The sequence below is a fragment of the Narcine bancroftii genome, chromosome 7 (genome assembly GCF_036971445.1).
Source record: "Narcine bancroftii isolate sNarBan1 chromosome 7, sNarBan1.hap1, whole genome shotgun sequence".
Taxonomy (NCBI): Eukaryota; Metazoa; Chordata; class Chondrichthyes; order Torpediniformes; family Narcinidae; genus Narcine; species Narcine bancroftii.
This window is the reverse complement of record NC_091475.1, coordinates 36,027,755-36,039,071: the sequence shown is the minus strand read 5'-3', so window position 1 is coordinate 36,039,071 and position 11,317 is coordinate 36,027,755. Positions and strand designations below refer to the sequence as shown.

The 11,317-nt window shown below is 43.1% G+C and overlaps 1 protein-coding gene across 6 annotated transcripts in view; it reads right to left on the bottom strand.

The window, feature by feature from the left end:
* Positions 1-11,317, bottom strand: part of dgkh (diacylglycerol kinase, eta) — a 516,150-nt gene that overhangs the window by 2,311 nt on the left and 502,522 nt on the right. For 5 of the 6 annotated variants that reach the window (XM_069889589.1, XM_069889588.1, XM_069889592.1 and 2 more), the window contains one exon: positions 10,369-10,887. In XM_069889589.1, the coding sequence (XP_069745690.1) occupies positions 10,466-10,887 (422 nt within the window). In that variant the 3' untranslated portion in view covers positions 10,369-10,465. Of the gene's footprint in view, positions 1-11; positions 115-10,368; positions 10,888-11,317 lie in introns of those variants that run through there. The other variant, XM_069889594.1, reaches the window with a different exon arrangement.

Sequence of the window (11,317 nt, the reverse complement as noted above, 5' to 3'; positions counted from 1 at the left end):
TGGATACTTACTTCATCCAGAGCTGCCTTTCTGGAGGACATCTACTTTTCTGTTTTTGTTCTATTCTCTCAGTTCTTTTAAAGGTGCTGAACATAGAATCAGCGGGATGACTCCCTGAACAGAATGAAAGACAGTTTCAGAGGGGTCCACTTTCCTCTGTCGCAGATACAAATGGTGCACGTGCTTAATTTTCAAGACTATTTTGTCCAGTACTCCAACAAAACAATATTCCCAGGCTTGAAGAATTAAAAAAGTTTCAATGCAATAGTACGAGTTAAAGTGAAGCAGGATGCCTTTCCCAGCTGTGGAATTTGCATGGGGTGTGTCTTAGTCTCAGACACTAATGGTGGAAACTGCACATACTTTAGCAGGTAGAGGTGAACAAACTATTTGCAGGCTTGTGTTTTTCAAAGTTGTTATCTGAGGGGAACCTTTTGGCTGCCTTATTTTGTCAGGACCGCTGTGTCCATAGATCGAGGTCCATAATTGAACCTCAACTTTCATCCCTACAGGATATTCCAAAGTAGTGGCAGCCAATCTCTGCCATGCATTCCAGCATTCTTGGATGCTGCATCAGAGAGGTCCCCAAAGCATATGTACTGGAAAAGGAATGATTTGGTCTACTTTGATTTTAGGGAGGAACAGGTGGCATCTTATCCTGAGATGGACCCGCACGGCTGAATCCCCGCATGTTTAGGCAGGCCTTGACTGCTCTCATTTCGAGAAGTTCCCATAGTACCCTGGAGGTCTGTGAACAGAGCTTTCCATTTGCTCAGCTCACTTTCTTGAAATCAAAACGTTTTGATCAATTTCGCAATTTCCAATGCAAAACCTGAATTGCTATAGCAATTTTTTTTAAGTACAACCCAGTTTTTAAGCTTGCAAATAGGGTTTGTTGCTGATTTGTGCAATAGGAAATCTTATTTAAATTCAAGTAGGATGGCATAAAACCAAAAATATTGACATGATTTTCTAATCCCCCCCATAACATTCCACTGCCTCACGCACACACCCGCTGCGTGTTTCACTCCCACATCCGCTGTGGGCCTCACTCCCACATTCGTAGCGAGTTTCACTCCCACATCTACTCAGACAGCACTATCGGAGTTGGAGGCAGCTTTAATGAGAGTATCCTAAGGGAGTTGATAAGTATCTGAAAGGAAACAATTTTTAGGGTTAAGCAGAAAAGCTGCTGAGGTTAAACTGATTTACATGGAGGTGGTGCAGCCGAGATGGGCCAAATGGCCTTCCTCCATGCTGCACTCATTCTTTTATCCCTCTGTGAAAAATCATCAACTCAAAACATTGACAGATTATCTCTCTGCAGATAATGGCTATTTCCTGAGCTGTTTAAGTTGCTCTTGATTTTACAGAGTTTAATTTTTACAACTATTTAAAGTGCTGTCTGAGTTTTCCATAACGATCTTTCTCATGTTGAATGAGAGATAGTCACTGGACCAACTTGCCTTTGCCCTCAAGATATGGTTTCATTCCAGGTATTTATCCTACACCCACACGTTCTGCAACATGCCCAAATGTGTTCACTGTTGATTTAATTGTACTGGTCTTCAGTCAGGTAATAATTTCTGCTATCACACCAACATAATGATCGGCTAATTGACCCAATCGATTTGGCAAGAACTTGGACCACAATTTCTTCAATGGAAAAATATGTGGGTGTGTTTAATTCATGGGGTGAGTGAGAGACTGTATATGAGTATCTCAGACAGCACTTTGGAGGAGAAGGAAAAGATGTCTGGCTGACTTTTGAACATGTCTCTCAGACTGGCTGACAGTGTAAAATAATGGATCAGAACCTGGAATTCAGATTCCAAAATCCTTGAAGACCACCTCATACCCAAGGACTATTCCAATGAGGAGTCTCAATGCACCCCATCAAGCATTTCTCATCTATAATTTTGTCTTGAATGAGCAGTTGAAGCTGTTCAGATAATGCAAAAAGACATAGTCTCATTCGATGATTATAATTCCTGAGGATGTCAGGAAAGCTTCGTCTTGAATCCATTCAGACCCTTCTCTTCCTGTGCCATGAATGCACATGGTGAGATAGTGATCTGAATCCAGTTCATCCGCGTGGATAAAAGGGCAGTCTTACTATGTGTTCACTCATCAATATGTTGCAAAAATGCATGTTCGGACAGGTTACACTACAATAAAACCTGACGGTACTGACAAATTCATACATGACGCTACACTTCAGTTATGAACACTAAATGGAGTTCTTGGAACTTGGCATCAAAGACCCATTTTTCAATGACTATCGGTGACATCAGGATCATCCAGTGCTTTTCTCTTTTATATTTGACTTGTGGTCAAAGCTTTGTCACATCATATGAACCAAGGAACACTGGGAACATTCATTTTGTGAGCAATCTAGCTAGTCAACCCATACAGTAGTGCAAACATAGAACAGAGCAGCAGAGTAAAAGAGAGATCAGTTGGTCCAGAGTAAAATCTTATTGTATCTTTCTTTTATTAATATTTTATTTTTAATTTTCCATAAATATATTCACACAATCTTTAAACTTTTATACACATCAAGTATATTAAATATTTACAAATGTCCTACCTCCTTCCCTCCCCCCTCTCAGAAATATCAAAAATATAACTTCACGGACTATCAGAGCTCTCATGTGGTCTGTAGTTTGGCCAAAGACTTATCAGGGTCTGATAAGTACCAACAGACTAATTTTATGCTCTTCCTGGTCAACTCTGAATCCCTTTATGTCCGGATCCCTCCTTATAACCTCTGCTTATGGTTCAATCACCAAAACAAAGAGACCTGAAGATAGTGGGCACCTGACTATCAGTTATAAATGTGGCCCATGTCGTATGATAAAGGGTTTTTTATGGAGTCAATAAATATTTGGCCCATTCCAAACTTTTCCAATACTTTGAATAGAAATGGCCACTCTAACCAATCAAATTCTTTTTCTGTATCCAAAGATAGTTATTCTCATCTTTAGACTTAGCCAGATGAATTATACTGAATAATCTGCCCAAATTATCCACAGGGTATTTTTTTGAGGCCTAGTCTATTAGCTAGTGCTTTAGCCAGTATCTTGTAGTCCTCATTTAATAAAGAAATAGGGTTATATGAGGATGGTTTTAGCGGATCTCTGTTCTTTGTCGGTAGCACTGTGATCATAGCTATTGAGAAGGATTCCAAGAGAGTCTGAGTCTCTGCTTCCTGGCCTACCATGTCCATAATAAGAGGCATCAAAAGATCTTTAAATTGTCTGGAAAACTTGGCTGGAAAACCATCCTCCCCCAGTGATTTATTTGCCTGTAATATATTCAAGGCCTTTTCAAACTCTTCTCAAGTAAAGGGGGCATCCAATTCCATCTGATCTTTATTTTCCAATTTTGTCAATTCAGTCACTGAGAGAAAGTCATCTACCTCTCTAGAGTCACCTAGCAATTCTGACTTATACAGTTTTGTATAATATTGTTTAAAAGTGTCATTAATTTCTTCCAGATTATATGTTAATTTATCAAGCTCTGTTTGGATTGCATTAATCATCCTTGATGTCTCATCCACCTTTAATTGCCATGGCAGAACTTTATGCCCTCTATCTTCCAACTCATAATATTTCTGTTTTGATTTAAAAATAATTTTTTTTCTATTTTATTTGTTTGCAATGTATTAAATTTCCAATATCTTATATTTATCTATCGAACCTAATCTCTGGTCCTCTTTCTCCAGCTCTGTTATTTCTTTCTCCAGACCATTAACCTCTGCCATGTGTTCCTTTTTTTTAGTATATTAAATTATCTGTCCCCTTAAATAAGCCTTGTGTGTGACTCATATTTTAAAAAAATTATCATTAGTAAAGGGGAAATTCATTTCACAAAACAATTCTATTTGTCACCCAATAAAATTACAGAAATCTGCCCTCTCAAAAGCATAGGATTAAGACACCATCTATAAACACTCTCCTGTCTTTCTGGCATCATTATTGTTATAGTCAGCGGTGATCAGATAGCAATCTAGTCAGGTACTCCATTTCAACCACTCTGTTTTCCAATTGTGCAGACATTAAAAAAAGATCAAATCTCGGATAAGTGTTGTGAACCTTTGAGTAGAATGAACAATCCCTTGACCTGGGGTATGACTGTCTCCATACTTCTATCAGATTTCAATCCTTCATAAAAGATAAAATAACTTTTGCAGCTTTTGCTTTTGTCACTGTCTTCACTAATTTATCAAGAATGGGGTCCAAGTAAAAATTAAACAAATACATTTTGTCTTCCTTCCCCTGTATTTAAGACATTCTGCATGAAGGAGCATAAATTCGGAGCATAAATATTCAAAAACGTCCATGATTCTGCATTTAGCCAACAATGTACCATTACAAACCTTCCCGCTGAATCAATGAAAGTCCTCAACCAACACCAATATATTTTTGTTAATTAAAATTGCTACCCCACCCCCCCATCCCCTTGCTTTGGAGTTGAAAGAAGATGAAAAGACTTGTCCCACCCAGTCCCTTTTTAATTTATTATGTTCCAATTTTGTAAGGTGCATTTCCTGTAGCAAAACTATGTCTGCCTTTTTTTTAAGTGTGCCAAGACTTTTTCTAGTTCCTTTTAAACTGTTAATATTATAACAAATAAATTTTAATGTTTTACTCATATTCATACATATCCAGTTCTATCATATGACCCTTCTGCTTATTCATGCAATATAGTGATATTTCTCTCTTAAAAAACACATGTAATGCCCCTGCACTGACAGTGACGTAAACAAGAAGCCCCAGAACCCGTGCAAAAAGCCTACTTTACCATCCAAGAGAACCTTCCTCTTAAAAGCAGCAGCATTTTGCAAAAACTCTCCTTCTCCAGCACCATTAAAACCCCCTTAAATTGGGGTATCCACCCTACTACTATTTTACTTAGTATTCACAGTTCATTTTATCTTTTTCTTATTTTTCTTTCTGGAATAGATTCTGAGGTCCCCTTGATAGTCCTTGTATACATCTACCTTCTTCGGAGATGAATCTTTGAGGTACCTCGACACATCAATGTCGATGGGTATAGTATTGAGTATTTTAGTTCTAGTTTCGCAGTTGTCATTTGACGCCCTCAAATTCCTTTCTTTGTTTAACCAGGTTCATACTAAGGTCTTGAAAAAAACAGCACTTTTCCACCCTCCAACTTGACTGGGCCATTATCTTCACTGGCATACTCAACTGCTGTTCTTAATGTTGCCTCCTGATAACTCAGAAATCTTACCAGGACCAGTCGTGGTCTTTGATCATTTGGTCTTCTGGGGCTGAGTATCCAGTGTACTCTCTCCACAAGTGTTCCCAACACTCGTTGAATCTATTCCTCAAAGAAACCCACATGATCATTCTCTTCAGTCCCCGCTCTTAGCCTGATGATGCGGACATTATTCCTTCTACTGAAATTCTCCACATGATCAATTTTATCCAGCAACAATTGTTTGTCCAGTTTCTAAGCTGTTGCATTTTCTTCCAGGGCCTTCAGTTTTTCCTGGAGCCATTATCAGGTCATTTTTGACCTGGTCCAACTGAGCCATCAGGTTTTCAAGCACAGTCGCCATCACAGATATTTTGTCTGCCACCTCTCTCAGCGTATTTTCTACCTTAGAAAATCATCCACTTAATGTCTCCATTGTTTCCAGCAACTTTTGCAGATCAGATGTCAACCCCCCCCCTCCCCACCCACCTGCCTATTTGAGACTGCTCTGACATCCAGACGGCACCTTCTTCACCACTCCCTGATAGACTTTCTGTTGATTATCTCAGTGATTTTTGAACTTCATCGCCCTTCGTTTTTTTTTGGGTCTTATTTTTCTTACCCAACGGTTTCTACTTTTAGCATGTAAAATCTTTGGTTTGATAACTTTGAATTGTCTTTTTAGCCACTTTTCACAGAGAGCTCTTCTAACCCACGTCTGACTAGATCCTTAAAAAAGAATAAGGGTTAGGGTTAGGGTTGCCTTATTGAACCTTACCTATGGTGAAGTTTTTTCAGGAGTCTGACAACAGAGGGAAAGAAACTGCCCTTGAATCTGGTGGAACATGATCTCACATTTGTGAATCTTCTACCACACAGGAGGAGAGGGAAGAGAGTGTGGCTGGGTTAGTTGCTTTTCTGAGTCAGTGGGAAGTGAAGGTGGAGCCGATGGAAGTGAGGTGGGTTTGTATGATTGTCTGAGCTGCATTAACAACTGTCTGCAGTTTCTTGTGGGCATGGGCGGCGATGTCCCCTCATCATGCGGCAGTACACCCTGACAGTTTTTTTAAAAAGGCACAAATGTGCTAAAGAAACTCAGCAGGTCACACAGTATCCAGAGGAAGTAAAAGTACCTGAGCCCTTCATCAGGAATCTGGAAAAACAGGGGGATAAAAGGGGAGGGGGAGGAGGAGGGGAGAGGAAGGAGGAAGAGGTAGGGGGACAGGCTCACAGGTGAGAGGGTAGAAGAGAAAGAAACTGGAAAGCAATAGGGGAGAGAGCAGAGCACTAGGAAGGGTATATCTCTTATAGAAGAAGGAAGGGGGTGGAGAGCTGCAGGAAAGGAGACAGAGAGGTAGGGAAAGAGAGAGACCGGGGTTCCGGTATCAATATAAACCTCCAATTTCTGTTCACCCCCTTCCTTAATAACCTGCCCCAACTTGTAAGCAACCATCCTCATGGTTGACCCCACAAACCTGCTCTGATTTCTTCATCTGCATGCAATCATATCAACCTAAGCAGAGCCAGACAACCACCCAGAATGGCCTCACTTTGCACCTGTCATTTCCATGATGTCAACTCCAAACACATTTGGTTTTCAGATATGCAATTTGAGAACTAGCTCAGCGTCACCATTATTGAATTGTCTTTTGACACGTGTCAAGATATAGTAAAAAACATTGTTTTGTGTGCTATCCAGGCAAGTCACCCTCTACATAGTACAGCAGGTTGTGCAAGAATAATAATATAAAATACAATAAAACAAAATTGCGGGATATTTTTGTTGAAGAGAAAATTCAGTTAAAAAGTGCAAGGCATCATCTTATAAGAAAAGAAAATCCATTCAAGAACCAGAATTATTCCAATTAAATAAAGGCAGCAATTATTGTAATGCCTTGTGGTTTTCCTCCTGGATGATCCCAACTCATGGGTATCTCAGGACAATCCTAATCCTTATTCTGGTCAGAATAATTTTCTGGGGAGCAAAATATTAAATACTTCGCCCTAGAATGGTTCTGCAAGCAGCTGGGACACTCCCCACCCCACTCTACTTTCCAACGAGTCTTGTTTGTCTGATGAACTAATGATCTTATACAAGTGTATCCCACAAGGAGAAGTTTTGCTATGCAATCACTCGACTGTTACAGCAAGTCCTTCAGGATATTGTGCCCAGCTCTGCAATGTACCTCAGTTTGACTTCCCTCTCTTTCCAACTGCTCCTCTTAACTGATCAACCTAACAACTTATCACCAAGTCAATCCTGGCCTCACCCAATCAGATACTCTCTTTTATCCAATTCGACTCTCCACACACTCCTTCAGCAACATTAAACATGTCTACTTGTCTTGGATCAGAAACATTAACCCTGATTCCATCTCCACAGATGCTGACTGGCATCCCCGACCACCACCCCCTTCCCTGACATGGTCCCTCTCCCACAAAGTACATTTCAGGCACTTTGTATTATTATTTTATAATTATGGCCATGTTTTGATTACTGGCATAAATTCCCTTACCTGGCCCTGAAACCATCTCCCTCTCCCTAGTATTGACTCCAACAGTTCAACTGAAACTCCAATGCTTTCCCCACTCAACAGCATCTTCCCCCTCCCTAACCACTGCCTCCAATCATCTCCTTCATCATTAGTTCCAACCCTCTTCCTCACATCATTTCCATCCATCTCTCCAACCACTACCTCCATCCGTGATTACCACCTCCATCCCTGATCACCACCTCCATCTCTCTCCCAGTCACTGTCCTGCTCCCCGACCAACATCCCTGCCACCATCCCTCTCCCCGACCAATGTCCCTCTCCCAGTCACTGTCCCTCTCCATGTCCACTGTCTCTCTCCCTGACCACCGCCCCCCTCCATGTCCACTGTCTCTCTCCCTGACCACCGCCCCCCTCCCTGTCACAGTCCCTCTCCCTGTCACGGTCCCTCTCTCCGACCACTGTCCCTCTCCCCAGTCACCATCCCTCTCCCCAACCATCGTCCCTCTCCCTGTCAGTGTCCCTCTCTCCGACTGCTGTCCCTCTTCCCGTCACCATCCCTCTCCCACGACCACCATCCCTCTCCATCACCATCCTCGCCTTGTCACCATCCCTCTTCCCGAACACTGTCCCTCTCCTCGTCCATCGTCCCTCTCCCCGACCACCGTCCCTCTCCCCGACCACCGTCCCTCTCCCTGTCACCATCCCTCTCCCTGTCACTGTCCCTCTCCATCACCATCCCTCTCCCCGACCATTGTCCCACTCTCCAACCACTGTCCCTCTCCGTTACCGTCCTCTACTCAACCACCATCCCTCTCCCCATCCATCGTCCCTCTCCCCGACCACCATCCCTCTCCCTGTCACTGTCCCTCTCCATCACTGTCCCTCACCCAACCACCATCCCTCACCTGACCACCATCCCTCACCCGATCACCATCCCTCACTTGATCACTGTCCCTCTCCCTGTCACCGTCCCTCTCCCATGACCACTGTCCCTATGATCGCCGTCCCTTTCCCTGACCGCCATCCATCTCCCCAACCGCTGTCCCTCTCCATGACCACTGTCTCTCCCCCTGACCACCGTTCCTCTCCCTGACCACTGCCCCCCTCCCTGTCACGGTCCCTCTCCCACAACCACCGTCCCTCTCCCTGTCATGGTCCCTCTCTCCAACCACCGTCCCTCTCCCCAGTCACCATCCCTCTCCCCAACCACCGTCCTTCTCCCTGTCAGTGTACTTCTCCCCAACCACCATCCCTCTCCTTGAGCCCCTCTCCCTCCACCACGGCTCCTCTCTCTGACCACTATCGCTTTGTTGTCCCCATCCCTCTCCCTGACCACTGGGACCAAGCCCCTCTCTCTGACCACCATCCCCCTCCCCTGTCCACTGTCATTCTCCTCCAATCACCGTCCCTCTCCCCAATCACCCCCTTTGCGTTAATTTGACATACTTGTAGTCTCAACAACCTACCAGTCATGCTGAGTTCTCAATCTACTTCCAGCTCAGAGAAACACAATTCTTTTTGAGGCTATACTCTGCAAATTTGATCCCAGTGTATTGATGGGCCTCTATTTTGCATTGTCAATACTTGTCCTGGAGTAAAACTACATCTGGTATTACAGTGCATCTTTACTTAATTAGAAATTGGCTGAGATAGTTTGGAGCATCTTGTGGCATGACTTCTTTGAGGAATTTAAGGCAGAGACTGACAGGTATTTGATTAGTTAGGGTATCATGGGTTACGGGAGGAGGCCAGGTAGTGGGGCTGAATGTGTGGATGGATCAGCTCGTGATTAGAATGGTGGAGCAGACTCAGCCAATGGACCTACTTTTGCTTCTATATTTTGTGATCTTGTGATAAGATCCTTTCAGCAAATCTCAGGAAGAGCTTCACTCAAGGATGTTAGCCCCTCAAACAGTGGCACCAAGTTTAAATGCTGACTGTGAAACACTCCGGAGTTGGCTCATCTTAGGCCTGCAATCGAGCTTTTGGATTTGTTTGAATCTGTTCATGCAGACTGATGTCACATGCTGTGAAAAGAATAATGTAATACTGTACTCGTGTGGTTTCTTGTATTGACCAAATAAACTGCCTTTGGCAAAGAAAAAGATGTGCTTGATGTCATCACTTCTTGTCTCTCTTTGATCGAGGATGTGTAACCATCAAAGCACCTGGACTGCAGGTCCATTGTGTGTCATTTGAATGACATCACTGGCTTCTGCCTCATCTCTATTGATCCACAGGTTAATGGAGTCATACAGCACGGACAAACCCTTCATCCCACTGACTGTGCCAACCAGCAACTACTAATCTACATTAATCTCACCTTATTCTCCCCATATCCTCATCAATTCCCCTTAGATTCTACCACTCACCCACACACCAGGGGAAATTTACAGGGGCCAGTTCACCTAAAGACCCACACATTTAAAATTATGAGCTTTAGAGGAAAGGTACTCTGTGGACTGCTCCCCAGATCGAGATCAACTTGATTCTCTGGAGCTGCCCAGATCGAGATCAACCTGATTCTCTGGAGCTGTGAGGCATTGGTTCTACCTGCTCTGCAACCAAGCTGCCTTGTTCAAAATTTGGAATCACTTATTCGTAGGACTAGGCCCGATGACGAAGTGATTCTCATTGGAAAACTTTTAAATGATATAAAAGCAATAGTTTAATTTCTATTTTCAAACGAGGAATAACTCAGCTCAGAAAGTGTTGACAATACCACCGATGCCCAAACAACATTGCCCTTAATCTAGTTTGAATGCTCCCAGATAGCTGGAGGCTTCGTCGATATCAACCAGTGATACATTTGAAACAGTCACAAAGATTTCGTCGTCAATATGCAGGTTGAACGCCCCTCCTTGATAAACTGAGTGCAAGTTATGGTTTCCCGAGGACCAGGTGCTAGCACCTCTCAAGATGAGAGTTGGCTTTGGGTACTTGGCCATCTTCCTGTACACATACTGAATCAGCTGGTACTCTCTGGTACTTATGGGGTGGTCGGCATGATACCGGAACAAGGTCTGGGCATAGATATAGTACAAGCCATGGTGGCTGATTCTCAGTGATCCTTGGCTGTAGCCCATCTCTCTTATGTGAGCAATTCCCACCTTTTCTTCCCAAGATGTGATGAGTTTGCCTTTTAATCCAGGAAAACTGATCTTGGTACCTGAATAAAAAAAAGTATGCGCATTAGCTGAGAGGTTATATTTAACCCGAGATATTTGCTCCTGATTGTCCATAGGGTAATGAAAGGAAAGAATTTTAAAGTACACAGGAGTTGATTTCTGGAATGTGATGCCAGAGAATTTGATGGAATCAGATGCAATTACCACGTTTAAGATGTATTTAGGAAGACACTTAAGTGGGCAAAGGTGAGAGGGATACAATCCTCATACAGGCAAATTGTCACCTAGTTGCAGGAAAGATGTCGGGGCAGGACAGTCGGTGTAGCATGTTTATAGCACCAGCAATCGGGACTGAGGTTCGAATCCCGCGCTGTCTGTAAGGAGTTTGTACATTCTCCCCGTGTCTGCGTGGGTTTTCTCCAGGGGCTCTGGTTTCCTCCCACCATTCAAAACGTATCAGGGGTGTAGGTC